Source organism: Phocoena sinus, chromosome 4 (assembly GCF_008692025.1).
Source record: "Phocoena sinus isolate mPhoSin1 chromosome 4, mPhoSin1.pri, whole genome shotgun sequence".
Classification (NCBI taxonomy): Eukaryota; Metazoa; Chordata; class Mammalia; order Artiodactyla; family Phocoenidae; genus Phocoena; species Phocoena sinus.
In genome coordinates, this window is record NC_045766.1 from 17153900 (window position 1) to 17174595 (window position 20696).

Sequence of the window (20696 nt, forward strand, 5' to 3'; positions counted from 1 at the left end):
AAGCAAAAGCTGAGAGAGTTCAGCAACACCAGACTAGCTTTACAACAAATGCTAAAGGATCTTCTCTAGGCAAGAAACACAAGAGAAGGAAAAGACCTAAAATGACAGACCCAAAACAATTTAAAAAATGGGAATAGGAACATACACGTTGATAATTACCTTAAATGTAAATGGATTAAATGCTCCCACCGAAAGACACAGACTGGCTGAATGGATACAAAAACAAGACCCATATATATGCTGTTTACAAGAGACCCACTTCATACCTAGAGACACGTACAGACAAAGTGAGGGGATGGAAAAATATATTCCATGCAAATAGAAACCAAAAGAAAGCTGGAGTAGCAATTCTCATATCAGACAAAAGAGACTTTAAAATAAAGACTATTAGAAGAGACAAAGAAGGACACTACATAATGATCAAGGGATCGATCCAAGAAGAAGATAAAACAATTGTAAATATTTATGCACCTAACATAGGAGCACACCAATACATAAGGCAAATACTAACAGCCATAAAAGGGGAAATCAACAGTAACACATTCATAGTAGGGGACTTTAACACCCCACTTTCACCAATGGACAGATCATCCAAAATGAAAATACATAAGGAAACACATGCTTTAAATGATACATTAAAAAAGATGGACTTAATTATATTTATAGGACATTCCATCCAAAAACAACAGAATACACATTTTTCTCAAGTGCTCATGGAACATTCCCCAGGATAGATCATATCTTGGGTCACAAATCAAGCCTTGGTAAATTTAAGAAAATTGAAATTGTATCAAGTATGTTTTCTGACCACAACGCTATGAGACTAGATATCAATTACAGGAAAAGATCTGTAAAAAATACAAACACATGGAGGCTAAACAATACAGTACTTAATAACGAAGTGATCACTGAAGAAATCAAAGAGGAAACCAAAAAACACCTAGAAACAAATGACAATGGAGACACGATGACCCAAAACCTATGGGATGCAGCAAAAGCAGTTCTAAGAGGGAAGTATATAGCAATACAATCCTACCTTAAGAAACAGGAAACATCTCGAATAAACAACCTAACCTTGCACCTAAAGCAATTAGAGAAAGAAGAACAAAAATACCCCAAAGTTAGCAGAAGAAAAAAAATCATAAAGATCAGATGAGAAATAAATGAAAAAGAAATGAAGGAAATGATAGCAAAGATCAATAAAACTAAAAGCTGGTTCTTTGAGAAGATAAACAAAATTGATAAACCATTAGCCAGACTCATCAAGAAAAAAAGGGAGAAGACTCAAATCAATAGAATTAGAATTGGAAAAGGAGAAGTAACAACTGACACTGCAGAAATACAAAAGATCATGAGAGATTACTACAAGCAACTCTATGCCAATGAAATGGACAACCTGGAAGAAAAGGACAAATTCTTAGAAATGAACAACCTGCCAAGACTGAATCAGGAAGAAATAGAAGATATGAACAGACAAATCACAAGCACTGAAATTGAAACTGTGATTAAAAACCTTCCAACAAACAAAAGCCCAGGACCAGATGGCTTCACAGGCGAATTCTATCAAACATTTAGAGAAGAGCTAACACCTATCCTTCTCAAACTCTTCCAAAATATAGCAGAGGGAGGAACACTTCCAAACTCATTCTACGAGGCCATCATCACCCTGATACCAAAACCAGACAAGGATGTCACAAAGAAAGAAAACTACAGGCCAATATCACTGATGAACATAGATGCAAAAATCCTCAACAAAATACTAGCAAACAGAATCCAACAGCACATTAAAAGGATCATACACCATGATCAAGTGGGGTTTATTCCAGGCATGCAAGGATTCTTAAATATACGCAAATCAATCAATGTGATACACCATATTAACAAATTGAAGGAGAAAAACCATATGGTCATCGCAATAGATGCAGAGAAAGCTTTCGACAAAATTCAACACCCATTTATGATAAAAACCCTCCAGAAAGTAGGCATAGAGGGAACTTTCCTCAACATAATAAAGGCCATATATGAGAAACCCACAGCCAACATCGTCCTCAGTGCTGAAAACCTGAAAGCATTTCCACTAAGATCAGGAACAAGACAAGGTTGCCCACTCTCACCACTCTTATTCAACACAGTTTTGGAAGTTTTAGCCACAGCAATTAGAGAAGAAAAGGAAATAAGAGAATCTAAATCGGAAAAGAAGAAGTAAAGCTGTCACTGTTTGCAGATGACATGATACTCTACATAGAGAATCCTAAAGATGCTACCAAGAAACTATTAGAGCTAATCAATGAATTTGGTAAAGTAGCAGGATACAAAATTAATGAACAGAAATCTCTTGCATTCCTATACACTAATGATGAAAAATCTGAAAGTGTAATCAAGAAAACACTCCCATTTACCATTGCAACAAAAAGAATACAATATCTAGGAATAAACCTACTTAAGGAGACAAAAGACCTGTATGCAGAAAATTATAAGACACTGATGAAAGAAATTAAGGATGATACAAATAGATGGAGAGATATACCATGTTCTTGGATTGGAAGAATCAACATTGTGCAAATGACTCTACTACCCAAAGCAATCTACAGAGTCAATGCAATCCCTATCAAACTACCAATGGCATTTTTCACAGAACTAGAACAAAAAATTTCACAATTTGTATGGAAACACAAAAGACCGCGAATAACCAAAGCAATCTTGAGAACGAATAACGGAGCTGGAGGAATCAGGCTCCCTGGCTTCAGACTATACTACAAAGCTATAGTAATCAAAACAGTATGGCACTGGCACAAAAACAGAAATATAGATCAATGGAACAGGATAGAAAGTCCAGAGATAAACCGACGCACATATGGTCACCTTATCTTTGATAAAGGAGGCAGGAATGTACAGTGAAGAAAGGACAGCCTCTTCAATAAATGGTGCTGGGAAAACTTGACAGGTACATGTAAAAGTATGAGATTAGATCACTCCCTAACACCATACACAAAAATAAGCTCAAAATGGATTAAAGACATAAGTGTAAGGCCAGAAACTATCAAACTCTTAGAGGAAATTATAGGCAGAACACTCTATGACATAAATCACAGCAAGATCCTTTTTGACCCACCTCCTAGAGAAATGGAAATAAAAACGAGAATAAACAAATGGGATCTAATGAAACTTCAAAGCTTTTGCACAGCAAAGGAAACCATAAACAAGACCAAAAAACAACCCTCAGAATGGGAGAAAATTTTTGCAAATGAAGCAGTTGACAAAGGATTAATCTCCAAAATTTACAGCCAGCTCATGCAGCTCAATAACAAAAAAACAAACAACCCAATCCAAAAATGGGCAGAAGACCTAAATAGACATTTCTCCAAAGAAGATATACAGACTGCCAACAAACACATGAAAGAATGCTCAACATCATTAATCATTAGAGAAATGCAAATCAAAACTACAATGAGATATTATCTCACACCAGTCAGAATGGCCATCATCAAAAAATCTTGAAACAATAAATGCTGGAGAGGGTGTGGAGAAAAGGGAACACTCTTGCACTGCTGGTGGGAATGTGAATTGGTTCAGCCACTATGGAGAACAGTATGGAGGTTCCTTAAAAAACTACAAATAGAACTACCATATGACCCAGCAATCCCACTACTGGGCATATACCCTGAGATAACTATAATTCAAAAAGAGTCATGTACCAAAATATTCATTGCAGCTCTATTTACAATAGCTAGGAGATGGAAACAACCTCAGTGTCCATCAACAGATGAATGGATAAAGAAGATGTGGCACATATATACAATGGAATATTACTCAGCCATAAAAAGAAACGAAATTGAGCTATTTGTAATGAGGTGGATGGACCTAGAGTCTGTCATACAGAGTGAAGTAAGTCAGAAAGAGAAAGACAAATACCGTATGCTAACACATATATATGGAATTTAAGGGAAAAAAATGTCATGAAGAACCTAGGGGTAAGACAGCAATAAAGACACAGACCTAGTAGAGAATGGACTTGAGGACATGGGGAGGGGGAAGTGTAGTCTGTGACAAAGTGAGAGAGTGTCATGGACATATATATACACTACCAAACGTAAAATAGATAGCTAGTGGGAAGCAGCCGCATAGCACAGGGAGATCAGCTACGTGGTGTGTGACCACCTAGAGGGGTGGGATAGGAAGGGTGGGAGGGAGGGAGACGCAAGAGGGAAGAGATATGGGAACATATGTATAGCTGATTCACTTTGTTATAAAGCAGAAACTAACACACCATTGTAAAGCAATTATACTCCAATAAAGATGTGAAAAAAAAAATGACCCTAATTGACAATGCATCTGATCACCCAAGAGCTCTGATGGAGATGTACAATGAGATTAATGTTGTTTACATGCCTGCTGACACAACATCCATTCTGCAGCCCCATGGATCAAAGAGTAGTTTCAACTTTCAAGTCTTACTCAAGAAATACATTTCATAAGACTATAGCTACCATAGGTAATGATTCCTTTGATGGATCTGGGTAAAGTCCACTGAAAACGTACTGTAAAGGATCACCACTCTAGATGCCGTTAAGAACATTCATGATTCATGCGAAGAGGTCAAAATATCAAAATGAACAGGAGTTTGGAAGAAGTTGATTCCAGTCCTCATGGATGTCTTTGAGGGGTTCAAGACTTCAGTGGAGGAAGTAACTGCAGATGTGGTAGAAACAGACAGAGAACTAGAATTAGAAGAGGAGCCTGAAGATGTGACTGACTTGCTGCAAATCTCATGATAAAACTAACAGATGAGGAGTTGCTGCTCATGGATGAGCAAAGAGAGCAGTTTCTGGAGATGGAATCTGCTCCTGGTAAAGATGCTGTGAAGATTGTTGAAATGACAACAAAGGACTTAGAATATTATATAAACTTAGTTGATAAAGCAGCAGCAAGTTTTGAGAGGATTGTCTCCAATTTTGAAAGAACTTCTGCTGTGGATAAAATGCTATCAAACAGCACTGCATGTAACAGAGAAATCATTTGCGAAAGGAAGAGTCGATCTATATGGCAGATTTCATTGTCGTCTTATTTTAAGAAATTGCCACAGTCACCCCAGCCTTCGGCAGCCAGCACCCTGATCAGCAGCCATCGACATTGAGGCAAGACCCTCCACCAGCAAAGAGATTACAGTTTGCTGAAGGCTCAGATGATGGTTAGCATTTTTTTGCAATAAAGTATTTTTAATTAAGTTATATGTATTGATTTTTTAAGACAATGCTGTTGCACACTTAATAGACTATAGTATAGAATAAACATAACTCATATGCAATGGGAAACCAAAAACTTCATGTGACTCACTTTATTGTGATATTCACTTTATTGAGGTGGCCTGGAACTGAACCCACAATATCTCTGAGGTATGCCTATAGTCATACCTTCCTGTTACAAGAATAGCATAAAGATGGAGATATTTATCGGGGTGTCAGGCCAACCTTGTTAGCTATGCACCTTCTAATTACCAGTGGCCAGATCATCTGTATAACGTGAGCTAGTCTCCAGAGGTCATACAAAACCCTGTGGGCTCTAAAGCGCCTTCTCTGGCTGGCATAACCAAGTTCTCATTAAGCCCTAAAATATTGTATATACAGATACAGTAACTCATTAGAGGCATGTTAAAGGAATGAAGTCCAGAAAAGCAGGCATCTAGGCCTGCATAATGCAGGAGCCACTGAAACTCTGTGTAATTGCCCACCCACTAATCTGTCCTTAATAGGACAACATGATCTTAAGTTTTAGGAGCTTAAACTTTCTAACTCTAAAGAAAGACGTTCAAAAAGACTTTAGCTTCAGAATTAAATACCATTGCCTTTCCTATATAGCCCTCTTCTGTTCTATTTCCTCTTATTTTCAAATTATTAACCCCATAAACCAGTGCTCAACAAACTCTAGGGGGCCCTTATTCAACATTTGGTATGTGGCCAGGAATGGCAGTGCTGACACTCATATTCTCAGCATTCTTCAACCAGATTAATTAACCTTTATGTTGACTGTACCTAACGCTGTGCAGAAGAGTTAGAGCTGGTAGCTGTTAACTCTAATGATATCACTGGTTCTGAAGTTTTAGTGTGCATGCCATTGCCTGGGGCACTTGTTAAAAGAACAGATTCCTATCCTCACTACATCCCTAGGTCTGAGATCCACTGTTATCTCCCTTTTTTTAACTAATGATTTTGGTTACTTTTAACTCACAATGAGGTATGCTGATATAGATTACCTAGGATCTATCATCAAAAGCAACATACTATCTTAAGATATAATCATCCCTCTGAATAAAACTTACTGATGGAATTTATTTAAAAATTGTATGTTATATCATGTTATATCCTGGATTTTTATAGGATGAGAATATAAGAAAAGTATTTGTGGTATGTTTTAGTATCTTTTATAAAATTCTACCTGAAAAGCAGTTCTCCGTTGTTTTACTCAAATTCCCCAACAATCAGTTCCCCCCCCTTGAATTTAATGCTAGGATAAAATCTGTCTTGTTTTAGGGGAAAAGTTGTCTGGTCTCATTAGATAACAAGATCAATACAAATTTTGTACATTTTTGTCTTAGTTGTCAGGATATTTGGAACCAATTCGATGCTCAACTATATTAATATATCCCAGCTGTCAGGCACATCCATTTGCCTGTTCTTTTTTAAATGATTGATTGATTGATTGATAGAGTAAGCCATCTCAAATTCCTGCTTTCAAGAAGTATGTTATACATAAGTAAAAATTTAACTACTCATATTCTCATCATGGAAGATTATTAAGTTTTAGCTTGTGGCTACTTGAAAATAAATTTGCCAAAAATATTGCCTTTTGGAGCATGCTTTAACTAGCTTTGTACTTTTTATTTACATTTAGCTTCATCAAACAGGATTATTGAAAGGATATTCTCTGGGGCAGTAACAAGGTAAGAAAAAGCATCTGAGTTTTAAAATGAAGTACAAGTAATACTTTAACAATGTCATTTTAGCAAGGCTTCCTGCATAATTTGTCAGTGCTGTAGGTCAAATAATACCCTACAAAACATGCAGTTGTGGCTTCATACAAGATGGCAGTAATTCTTTAATATATGGGCATTAGTCCTTTATCTAAATACAGGTAAAAGTATTTAACCTGCTGATTATTTGTATTCAAATTAGAAACCAGATTTCTTTCTTCATATCTACAAATACTTTCTGATTTCATCCTCTAGGCATTTGAAAATAAGATAGGCAGTGCAAGGGGTTGCCCTTTGTGAGGTTTCCAGCATTCTATTTTTTTTTAACTTAATTTCCAAAGAAATGTTACTTTATTTCTTAGTCTCTCATAGTACTAAATTTATCTGAGTAATTGCTCAGGAAACTTTATAACCATGTGTTTTCTTCAGGGGAAAAACAGTACAGAAAGAGGGAAGAATGAGCTATGCAGATTTTGTTTGGTTTTTGATTTCTGAGGAAGACAAAAGGAACCCCACCAGGTATGACTTCTGAGTTTCCTTTGCCAAGATTTTAAACACATGAGCAAAGCTTAAAAAATTCATGATGTATACGAGTGAGTGCCAGCTCAACTAGGGGTGCCAAGATGGGTTTGACTTAGTCTCTGCCCTCAGACTGAATGTACAGCCACAGTGTATCAAGAGAAGTGCTCTTACCCCTGGAAACAAAGGTGAAGTGGCATGTGAGCTGGCCCTGAAGGATATTAAGCATTTATATGGAATATGGGAATAGATGCTGTGGATTTTAGTTGTTTCATGATCTTCCTTGTTCAGTAGTAAATTGGAGAGGAAAGAAGAGCAAACTGTGGATGACTAGTATATGAGAACATGCCCTCATTCTCCCGGTTAGAATCATCTCTCCCTTTCCTTGGCATACCTTGATTTATCGCTGTGAGTTTATCCATCTGTTTCTTACACCTCTGTAACACTGTGTTACACAAGCTAGGAACAAGAAGAAGAGAAAGACATAGATTTTTGTGTCCCTCTCTTCTTTTTATTCCTAGCTTGTGTAACACAGTGTCCTGCACATAGCTTCTGCTCAGTACCAAGGGAGGGAGAGTCTGCAGTCCCTGATGCTGCCTGCTGGTATTACTGACTCAGCTGTCTGCATGTTAGTTCAAAAAGTTATCTAAATGTTGGATATATGGTTTGGAAATCATTGAAATGGAAATAAAACTAATTTATTTCATGGGCAGCATGTTGTCCATTTCAAAGATAGTAATTTGTTGTTCATGTAGACAACTTAGAAAACATGGCTAAAGCAGAAGAAAATAAATTTTAATACTGATAATTCTAACACTCAGAAAAAGACTTAAAAATTGGTATGTGTTGTACAGTCTTTTTCATATAAACTTTTACATTCTCTTTGGACATGTAGGTTAATTAATTCCATAGGATTAGATTTAATCCTTTGGAATGTTATCTCCTAATATCCTCTAGTAGTTTTAGCTAAATAGTTGTAACATCCACTATATTTTTCCTTAAAATAAATTCCGCAGGAAAGGAATTGCTAGGTTAAGGGTGTAGACATTTTTAAGAGCATTTATAAAAGCTATTAAATTGATTTTCAGAAGAACTATCATTTTATACCTTTATCAACAAAGTATTGAGCATATTTTCTATAACCCTTATTCACACTAGGTATCTTCCTCTTAAAAATATTTTCGAATTTGATAAGAATTCAGTATTATCTTTTTTGCATTTCTTTGATTGCTAGTGAGGCTGAATTTTTTTTTAAGACATACTGAATTTTTTTTTGGCTGCTTTGGGTCTTCGTTGCTGCATGTGGGCTTTCTCTAGTTGTGGCGAGTGGGGACTACTCTTTGTTGCACTGTGCGGGCTTCTCATTGTGACAGCTTCTCTTGTTGCGGAGCACAGGCTCTAGGCACGTGGGCTTCAGTAGTTACAGCACGCAGGCTCAGTAGTTGCAGCATGCAGGCTTCAGTAGTTGCGGCGCACGGGCCCTAGAGTGCGCTGGCTTCAGTAGTTGCAGCATGCAGGCTCTAGGGCATGCAGGCTTCAGTAGTTGTGGTGCACAGGCTCAGTAGTTATGACACACAGGCTTAGTTGCTCTAAGCAACATGGGATTTTCCCAGACCAGGGATTGAACCCATGTCCCCTGCATTAGCAGCAGGATTCTTAACCACTGTGCCACCAGGGAAGTCCTGAAGCTGAATTTTTTTCATACATTTTGGGCCATTTTTATTTCATCTTAGGTGACTTGCCTTTTCATGTTTTTTGCTCATTTCTGCTGGATTAATTTTTTAAGTTTATCATTTTATCACAAATATACATCAAGCATTAAAAATTTTAAAATACATACATTCAGAAACCTTAATATAAAATTCATTCATAATTCTTTACCCCATAGTTAACATTTAGGTATATGTCCTCCTACCTCCTCCTCCTCCTCCCTCCTCATTCCCCTCCATCCCCTCCTTTCACTCCTCGTCCTCTCTCTTTCTCTCTGCACCAAGTGAGAAATCATTGTATCATTTAGTGTACAGTTTTGTGATACACTTCTTCACGTAAGAGTATATTTCTATGCCAGTAAGTGTGCATGTTTATAATTTACCATTAATTCATTATTTCGAATGTTTAGATGGTTTTTTTTTAATTTATTTTATTTATTTATTTTTGGCTGCTTTGGGTCTTCATTGCTGCATCGGGCTTTCTCTAGCTGCAGCGAGCAGGGGCTACTCTTCATTGCAGTGCGCGAGCTTCTCATTGTGGTGGCTTCTCTTGTTGCGGAGCATGGGCTCTAGGTGCCTGGGCCTCAGTAATTGTGGCACATGGGCCCAGCTGCTCCGCGGCATGTGGGATCTTCCCGGACCAGGGCTCGAGCCCATGTCCCCTGCATTGGCAGGTGGATTCTTAACCACTGCACCACCAGGGAAGCCCTAGATGGTTTTAATTACCTAAATTTCCGAAGGTTTGAAGGCTGTGCATCTTTCCATTTCTTGCCTTTTTGGTGTTCTGTTAACGCTCTCAATTTCAATCTTTTATCTTTCATGTTTACTTAATTATGAAAAAGCTTTCCTCAAATAGTTCCCATCTTTTCCTCCTATTATCCCATAGGAACAAATGATATAAATGATAATAAAGAAACTTTATATAACAAACATGAATATATACTTGCTCGCCTTTCTTCTATCAGCTTCTTTAAAAAATATAAATTATATACTATAATAATTAGGACAATATATTATTGGGTTTGTAGTATATAGAGATGTGATATACATAACAATAGCATAAAAAAGAGGGATGAGGGAATAGTTACATAGGAGTACCGTTTCAGTATCTCACAGGAATTAAGTATAAATCTGAAGTAATTCTAAGAAGTTAAAATGTATATGGTAAGCCCTAGAGCAACCAGCAGGAAATTAACTCAAAAATACATAGTAAAAAAAAAATCATTAAAAGAGTTAAGTGTCCCACTTAGAAAATATTCACTTAAATGTAAAAGAAAGCAATAAAGGAAAAATAGAGGAAAAACTCAAAGACACATAAAAAACAAAAAGTAAATTGGCAGGCATAAGTCCAACTATAACAATAATAACATTAAATGTGAATGGATTAATCGTTTCATCAAAACGCAGATTTTCAGACTGGGTCAAAAAAAAAAAAAACACGTTTTCTGGATACAGTTCTGTGCTGTCTATATGAGACACAGATTAGATTTAAAGATACAAGGAGGGAAAAAAGGAAAAGGAAGGCTCAAGATATGCCATGCAAACAACAATCATAAGAAACCTAGAGTGGCTGTATAAATATCAGAGGACATAGACTTCAAAACAAAAATTGTTACTAGAGACAAGGACATTCTATTTCATAAAAGGGTCAATCCAACAGAAAGACATTACAATTATATATGCACGTAACAACACAGAACCCTAAAAACATGAAACAAAAACTGACAGAATTGCAAGGAGAAGTAAATAATTCAACAATATTCGGAGACTTCAGCACCCCACTTTCAGTGATGGACAGTCAGGAAGAAGATCAACAAGGAACTAAAAGTCATGAACAGCACTATAAACAAAACTATAAATCAACTGGACCTAACACATATCTATAGAACTCCCCACCTAAGAACAGCCGAATATATCAATATATTTTTCTCAAGCATGTGGAACATTCTCCAGGATAGAGTATGTGGTAGACCATATAATAGCCTCAAAAAATATAAAAAGTGAAATTACACAAATTATGTTCTCTGACCACAATGGAATAAAATTAACAGAAAGAAACTTGAGGATTCACAAATATGCAGAAACAACGCACTGCTTGAATAACCAATGGATCAAAGAAGCATACCTAAAGGAAATTAGGAAATAATTTGCAATGAATGAAAATGAAGGAACAACATACCAAAACTTTAAGATGAGCAAAAAGGAAAACATAGTATACCAAGACTTATGGGATGAAACTGTAAATCCATCTATTGAAAAAGAAGAAATGTCTTAAATCAATAACCTAACCTTCCACTTTTAGATGCTGGGAAACAAGAGCAAATGAAGTATAGCAAACAGGAAAAAAAAAGATTAAAATTGATAAATGAGAGAATAAGAAAACAGTAGAGAAAGTCAATGGAGCCAAAAGTCAGTTCTTTTGAAAATATCAGTAATGTTAAGGCTTTAGCTATACTGATCAAGAAAAAAAGAGAACATACAAATTATTAAGGTCAGAATTAAGAGGGAACATGACTACTGACCATAAAGGAATGAAAAGGATTATAGTATATATATATTATATATAACAACTTTATGCTAACAAATTAGGTAGCAGACAAAATGAACAAATTCCTAGAGAGAGCCAAACTACTAAACTGGTTCAAGAAGAAATTAAAAATCTTAATAAGAAAAACAGTCCCGGGCTGAGGTAGCTTTACTAAAGGATGCTACCAAACACTTTTAAAAAATAACAGTTTTTTACAAACTCTTTGAAAAAATGAAAGAGGAAGGAACACTTCCAAATTCATTTTATAAGGCCAGTATTACCCAGATACCAAAACCAGACAAAACATTACAAGAAAACTGTAAACCACTATCCCTTATGAATATAGATACAAAAATACTCAACAAAATTAGGAAACTTAATCTAGCAAAATATGAAAAAGATTATATACCATGACTAAGTGAGACTTATCCCAAAAATGCAAGGTTAGTTTACCATCTAAAAACCCAGCAATGTAACACATCATATTAATAGAACAAAGGATAAAAACCACATGATTGGCCCAGTAGTCTCAGCAAAAGCAGTTGAAAAAGTTCAATATTGCTTCATGATTTAAAAAAAAAACAACACAGATTAAACATGGACAGGAATTTCCTTGACCAGATAAAGCATATCTATGAAAGAGCTACAGCTAACAACTAGTTAATGGTGAAAGTTTGAATGCTATTTTCCAAAGATCAGGAAAAAGACAAGGATGTCTGCTCTATTCAACACTGGATCCTAGACAGGATTATCAGGCAAGGAAATGAAATAAAAAGCATACAAATTGGAAAGGAAGAAGGAAAATTATTTTTTCATGTAACTTTTTTAATTTATTTATTTTTGGCTGTGTTGGGTCTTCATTGCTGTGTGCAGGCTTTCTCTAGTTGTGGCGAGCGGGGGCTACTCTTTGTTGCAGTGTGCAAGCTTTTCATTGCAGAGCACGGGCTGTAGGCTTCTGAGCTTCAGTAGTTGTGGCACACAGGCTCAGTAGTTGTGGCTTGCGGGCTGTAGAGCGCAGACTCAGTAGTTGTGACACACGGGCTTAGTTGCTCCACAGCATGTAGGATCTCCTGGACCAGGGCTCGAACCTGTGTCCCCTGTGTTGGCAGGCGGATTCTTAACCACTGCGCCACCAGGGAAGTCCCCAAAACTATCAATTTAAATATATACAGGAAATCCTAAGAAATCAATCAAGAAACTGTTAGAACTTAATAAAGGTTAATTTCAATTTACAAAATCAGTTTACAAGATTGATAAAATACATAATATCAGTTTACAAAAATCAGTTGTTTCTGTGCATGAAAAATCCAAAAATGAAATTAAGAAAATAATTCCATTTATAATAGCAGCAAAAAGAATAAAATACCTAGGAATAAATTTAACAAAAGAAGCATAAAAATTACACCGTGAGAACTATAAAATATTGTTGAAAGAAACTAAGGAAGATCTAAATGAAACAAAGATATCCCATGTTCATGGATCAGAAGGCTTAATATTGTCAGCATGGCAGTTACTCCCCAAACTGATCTGTAGATTCAAAACAATTCCTAACGAAATCTCAGCTACTTTTTTGTTGTTGTTTTTGCAATAATGGAAAAACTGAATCTTGAATTCATATGAAAAAACAAAAGGATCAGGGTAACCAAAACAATCTTGAAAAAGAATAAGATTATAGGACTCATACTTTCTGATTTCAAAATATACAAAGCTGAAGTAAAGACCATATAATACTAGCAATAAAGACAGACATACAGACAAATGGAATTGAATTAGGAGTCCAGAAGTAAATCCTCACATTTATGGTAATTGATTTTCAACAAGGATCTTAAGTCACAATTCAATGCGGGGAAAAATGTCTTGTAACAAGTGGTGCTGGACACTGGATATCCACATGCAAAAGAATGAATTTGGACCCCTACCTCATGTTATACAAAAACATTAGCTCAAATGGATCACAGACCTAAATGTAAGAGCTAAAACTATAAAACCTTTCAGAAGAAAGTATAGGAGTAAATTTTCACGACCTTGGTTAGATGCAGTTTCTTGGATGACACCAAAACCACAAACAACAAAAGAAAAAAATGAATGAATTGGACTTCATCAAAATTTTAAAAATTTATGCTTCAAAAAACAACATCAAGAACATGAAGGATAACCCACAGCATGGGAGAAAATATTTTTAGATGATATATCTGATACATAACTTGTTTCTAGAATATATAAATAACACAACTCAATAATAAAAAGACAGATTACTCAATTTTAAAATGAGCAAAGGATCTGAATAGACATTTCTCCAAAGAAGATACCTATACAGCCAATAAGCACATAACAAGATTCTTGATATCACTGTCATCAAAGAAATGCAAATCAAAACCACAGTGAGATACCACTTTACACCCACTGGGATAGCTATGAATTAAAAGTCAGATAATAAACAAGTGTTGGCAAAGATGTGGAGAAATGGGAACCCTCATACACTGCTATTGGGAATGTAAAATGCAGCAGCCACTATGGAAAACACTGACAGTTCCTCAAATGGTTATAGTGTTACCATATGACCCAGAAATTCCACTGCTAGGAATATACCCAAGAGAAATGAAAACATATCCACACAAAAACTTGTACACCCATACAAGTTTCATAGCATCACTATTTTCAGAGAGGGGGAAGATGGCAGAAGAGTAAGACACGGAGATCACCTTCCTCCCCACAGATACATCAGAAATACATCTACACGTGGAACAACTCCTACAGAACACCCACTGAACGCTGGCAGAAGACCTCAGACCTCCCAAAAGGCAAGAAACTCCCCATGTACCTGGGTAGGGCAAAAGGAAAAAAGAATAAACAGAGACAAAAGGATAGGGACGGGACCTGCACTATTTTCAGTAGGCAAAATATGGGAACACCCAAATGTCTATCAATTAATAAATGGAAAAACAAATGTGATATATCCATATAATCTAATATTCAGCAATAAAAAAATATGAAGTACTACATACTATAACAGTTGAATCTTAAAAACATTATGCAGATTAAGACGACATCAACCACAAAAGACTACATATTGTATGAATACATTTATATGAGTTGTCCAAAATAGGTAAATCTATAGATACAGAAGGTACGTTAGTAGTTGCCTAGGCCATGAGGGACGTGGAGAGGCAGGGGTGGGGCAGGGAATGATGTATAAGTGCTACTAGGTATGGAGTTTCTTTTTTGGATGTGATAAAAGTTAATTGTGGTGATGGTTATACAACTCTGGGGATATACTAAAAAGCATCTGACTATACATTTTAGATGGATGAATTGTATGATATGCGAAATATATCTCAATAAAGCTGTTTAAAAAGAAGAGTTGAGATAATACAAAGTATATTCTCTGACCATAATGGAATTAATGTAAAAATCAATAAGAGAAGGATGACTGGAAATTAAACAACATAATTCTAAATAATCCTTGGGTCCAAAAGAATTTTTCAGGAGAAATTAGATATTCAAAAGATAAAGGAATACTATGAATGACATACACACACACGTAAATGTGGTGACTTAAATGAAATGGACCAATTCCATTAAAGTCACAAGTTAACAAAAGTTGTCCAAGGAGAAATACATAACCTTAATAGTCTTGTATCTATTAAAGAAAATTGAATTCATAGTTTAAAACTTTCTGAAAAAGAAATCTCTCAGCCCAGATAATTTCACTACTGTATTCTTCCAAACATCTGAAGAAGAAATATCAAATTCTGTACTACTTCTTCCAGAAAATACAAAAGGAGGGAACAATTTCCAGCTTATTTTATGAAACCAGCATTACCTTGATACCAAAACCAGACAGACACATACAAGAAAATAAAACTACAGACCAACATCCCTCATGAAGATAGACCCAAAAATCATTAACAGAATACTAGCAAGTGAAAGCTCAACTTCTCAACCTCTCAGGCCCGGCCCCTCTTCCAAAATCAGCAGATGCCCCAAGGGAAAGATGGTCACAAATGCTAGGCTCCTCCTTTCTGGATTTCCTTCATCTGGACACCATAGTTCTTCACTGCCCTGTTAATAGTCCAGTGCCTTCAAAAAGGATTTTTACTGCAGATTTTCTCAGTGGGAGGGTTAATCCAAAACACTTAGTTCATCATTACCAGAAGCAGAACCCTTCAGATCAACTTTACATATCTCAAGATACATAACTGGATCTTTACTTATAGAAATATTGCCAAAAGAGGTTTTTAAGTCAAAAGCTTTCTTTTGTACCCCTTTTCTGCCTTGCATGTTGCCTTTCTCCTACCTAACAGCTAACATGTTGCTGAGGCCTTATTCTTTGCCAGGTAACAACTGTTGCATATGTGATGGCTTGTTTAATCTTCATATCACTATGAGTTTAGGTGTCAGTGTTCCCATTTACAGTTGAGGAAACAGACGCTCTGAGAGATTGTACACCTACAAAGTGACCTAGCTTGAATTCAAGTCCAGGTCTGTATCACTCCAAATTCTGGACTGTTTATCAATTAAAGGTATGGCCTATCATGTGAGACAGCATGTTTGCATGTCTGTCTTCTTACCAGCTAGGCTATGGAATCCCTAAAAGAGCATTCTCTTGGTGTCCTGAAATTCCTTATTGCTTAAGAGACTCAAAATTAGGCATTGGCCTAATTTGTCTCCTTGGCTTCTACTGGCACTTACTAGGCACCCAGAGTATTTGTTCTCAGTGCTTCACATTATCTTACAAAAGCAGAATGTGATCAGAAGACAGTTAAATCTCACTGTTGTAAAGTAATGACGAAAATATGTATACATCAAAATCACTTATTTAAAACATAGTAGAAATCAGATTTATGGCTTACGAATGACATGGGTAGAAAAAAATGTATTTCATGAAAGAAGTAATATACTCACTGAAGTGTGATAAGTGCTGTGTAAAATACTACGTAAAAAATTGTGATCTTGAGTCTTTCCTGTGCCTGGTCCTGTCAGGGTTAGATATGGAAAGTGTCTTTGGATAGATTATTTTTTGTGGACAGGCTTTTGCAACCAACCCTCTTTTGGTATGTCCTTTAACCACCCCTCTGGTCTGGCTGTTTATCACGTTCTGCTTCTGCCTTGGTCTTCTGACTAGGTGTCCTCTCCAGCAACTATCTCATTCATCTTTATGTCTGAGGACACTAGGCCAGTGCCCTTGAAGGTAGTAGGTGCTAAAATATGTATACTGAATATGCAAAGGAATATACATTTAGTTAATCCCTAAGTAATAACAAAGTTCCCCGTAACTTGTTTCTGCAATAGCTTATAGGAGTTTATATCAGGGATAAGACATTTCTGGTCTAGAAGTTAATTTCATTCAGCCTGAGAACAAGGCCAAAAGGTAATCTTGTTTATTCTATAATTGTACAAATACAATCTTTAATGAATATAATTATGCTTTAAAACCAAAAATTGGTGGCAAATATAGCAAAATTTTAACACTGGTTCTCTCTGGGTAGTTACTCCTTTTGTGTGCTTTTCTGTTTTCCAGTTTTCTTGCAATGAATAGTCATTACTTCTAGACCTAAGAAAATATTACCTTTGTTAAAAAGAACAGAGGAAAGAAAAAAAATTAAATCTGCATTGGAAAAAACTTCAGAGAGTATGTATTATTTTCAATAAGAAAATTTCCTCTGAACATGTCGTATTTAACCATCCAGTAGCCCCTGCTTCTAAACTTCCGGGGACAAATAGCTATCTACTGAGGTATATTATTTTATTTTGCCAGCTCTGAGCCTTAAAACATTTTCTCTTCTTTGTGCATTGATCCTTTTTATGCTAATACTCACAGAATTACATCAGATTCATCTACCACACAATATTCTTTGAAACATTATATTTAAAGGCAGCTCTTATGTGACTTTGGCAAATATTGAGGCAGTTTATTTGTCTCTTTCTTTGTGTTCTAGCTTTGATTCTCTTTTATGAGCTATTACAAAGAACTGAAGTATATGCTTTAGCTTTATTTGTTTTATAGACTCTTTTATCTTAGTTCTTAATTGAAAATGCAACTGACTTTATATTTCTTAGTAAAGTAAGCTGCCTTTCACTAAAGTCCTATTAGATAATTGCCAAAATCAAGAGGTACTTCCTTCCTATTGTCCTAATTTCTATTATCCTAAGATACGTAAGAAGGAATTTCAAGACACCAAGAGGCCTTAAAGACCACAGGACAGTCTACTGCTTCTTTCTGTACTATTCAAAACATTATTACTTAAAAAGTAATGAAACAGTGGCAAAAGAGCCACATATTACCACATTCATTGTTGCCCTCTGCTCATGAAGTCTGTGTCCTCAAGGTTTTTCTCACAATCAAGATATCAGGTCTGTCTCCTCAAGGTTTTTCACAAATCATGAAATCATGTTTCAAAGTGGGACAATATTAAAACCCTGAGAGTAGATGTGATATGACAGCCAAACTCTATTACCTCATGTTCATTGGCTCCAGTGAATGTCTCCTCTGTTCTTTGATGGTAATGTTAAACATCAAGCTGGTACAATTTTAAAAATAGATTTCTCAAAAGAATTTTGCAAGTATTACAGTTTAATTTGTTGCAGTAATGTAAACTTTATCTTTTGGAATACAGGTGCATTACAGATCTTAGTGTGGCTTACTTGAAAACAATTAATAGTCATAACTTATTTTCACCTTTTTCTCCTCAAAAGAGATTTTTTAAAACCATTAAGTGTATAGAGTTTCTCAGTATAGCTTAAGGCCTACAAATGGTAATTTAACCAAGAGTCTCTTAGAACCTTCTCTTGAGAAGTTTTAAATTACCGTGAATCAGTGGCTCTTTATAGAAAAATATTGTTCCCTGTTACCAATTAATGCTATTAGCTTCATATTCTATGATGAATTAGTGACATGGCTATACTTGCTACTGTAAGTGACATTGCTAAATGATAAAGTGGCCATAGTAGAGTGTGGGTAAGCTTCTAAATGAAGATAGCAACTTACCCACATATAGTACTTTTAGTCCCTCTTGAAATTCCACTAAAATGACAGTACAGAGATTCTTTTAAGGAATAAATCCATAATAACAAAGGAAAAAAGGAGAAAAAAATAAGGATTTGGAAACCAGAAAGTAAAAAAATTTAGCACACTACCTGAAACCTAAGCCACCATAGGAAAAGACAAAGAAGCAACTGGATATATCGCAAAAACCTCCAAACATTCAGGACTTTGGGGTACCGGGAACATTGGAAGTAGGGGTGGGATAAAGATAGAACCAAAAATGAGGAGAGTTTATAGAAAGTTTCTTTAAGGAAACAGCTGATCTCCAGATCATCTCCTCTACCCAGGCAGGAGACTGGTGCTTTATTCCCTCAAGAGTATAAAACAGAGGGCCTCTGGACTGGGGAGCACTGAGCACACTTGAAGGTAGGGCTACCATATTGAAAACAGATGAAATGAGTGTATGCTTACTGAAAGATAAGATGCCCAGTCTTCATTCCTTACTCAACTTTCAGAATCTTGGCAACCTGTCCTTAACCTCTAGGCAGGAGACAAAAAGATGCTTTTCTGGAGAATCTGGCCAGCCCACGAATAAAGACCTGAAAATCTGACATTGGCTCAGCCCCAAGGAAAGAACCCAGGCAGATCATTTTACAGCAAAGCTCAGAGTCAACAAACCCATAAGCCAGAACTTCCAGTCAGCTTTTTAGCATCTACTCTTAAATATGAGCAGAGAACAAAGGATCAGTAAATACCTAAGTAAAGCTTCTTACATAAAAGATAGAGACCAAACAGATAGAAGTGGGAGGAAAGTAACTTGGATGAAACAGAATTCAGGGAGAAGAAACCTTCAGCAAAAACAACAAATACACTGTTACTAGTAGCCTCAAGATAAGAGAAAAAATGAAATTCATAGAAAATGAACAGAATGGTACTTTTTATAAAAGAAACAGCGTGGAACCAAAAAAAGAACTCTGGAAAATCAAAATTATGATAGCAGGAAAAAATAATGTTCAGAAGATAAAGCTAGGTAGACCTCCCAAAAAGAACCCCAAAATTGAAGTAATATAATATAGAGACAAGATATGAAAATTAGAAAGCCAATCTAAAAAGTCCAACATAACTAGAAATTGAAATATAAGATTTACATGGTACTTTTAAAATTCAGCCATAAGAGAGTGATGGCAGCAAGATGGTGAGTTATAAGTTTCCATTGCTCATCCCCTAACAGAAATACCAATTGAACTGTCCATGAACAAAAATACCTTCACAAGAGCTAAGGATTCCAGGGCAGCACCAAAAGACCCAACCTTTGGGCCCACCTCAGCACCAATTCAGCCCCTGTGTCCCCAGGCTTCAGACTCAACCCTGTATTCGAGTTCCAGGCTTACCCCAGCACCAGGCCAGCCCTTGCAACCCCAGACTCCAGGTAGGATATTGCCGACCCATCCTCCAGACTCACCCAGCACCAAGCCAGCCCCTGTGGCCTCAGACTCATCCCAATGCCAAACCAACCCTGGAAACCCAGGTTCCAACAAACCCCAGTAGACCTCAAAATTGGCCAACCCCCAGAGACCCAGGATCCAAACTCACCCTTGCAGATTCAGGTTTTAGGTACCACAGGCCCATCCCAGCACTAGGCCAGTCCCTACAGGATCAGGCTCAAGACCCACCTCTTACCATCAGTGCCCATGGACCCAGGCACAGGCCCCACTCACCTGCTGACCCAGGTACCTGAGCAGCCTACCCAAGTACTCCAGCAGTAAACCTGCTCACAGACCCCCCACTAGACAACCTGTCCAAAATCTCTGAATAAGGAGACTGTTGAAAGGATTTCCCTGCCAAAGCCAATCTGTAAAGACTGAAATAAATGCCTACTTCTTCAGAGGCAGAAACACCAATGCAATGTGACAAGAATCACAAATAATCAGGGAAGCATGACACAATCAAAGGAACAAAATAAAACACTAATAACGTACCCTAAAGAAA

The 20696-nt window shown here is 36.5% G+C and overlaps 1 protein-coding gene across 2 annotated transcripts in view; it reads left to right on the forward strand.

Moving 5' to 3' along the window:
- The window catches only part of PPP2R3A (protein phosphatase 2 regulatory subunit B''alpha), a 221397-nt gene that overhangs the window by 148336 nt on the left and 52365 nt on the right, over nucleotides 1-20696 (forward strand). For both annotated transcript variants that reach the window (XM_032630859.1, XM_032630857.1), the window contains 2 exons: nucleotides 6889-6937; nucleotides 7397-7486. In XM_032630859.1, the coding sequence (XP_032486750.1) occupies nucleotides 6889-6937; nucleotides 7397-7486 (139 nt within the window). The remainder of the gene's footprint in view (nucleotides 1-6888; nucleotides 6938-7396; nucleotides 7487-20696) is intronic.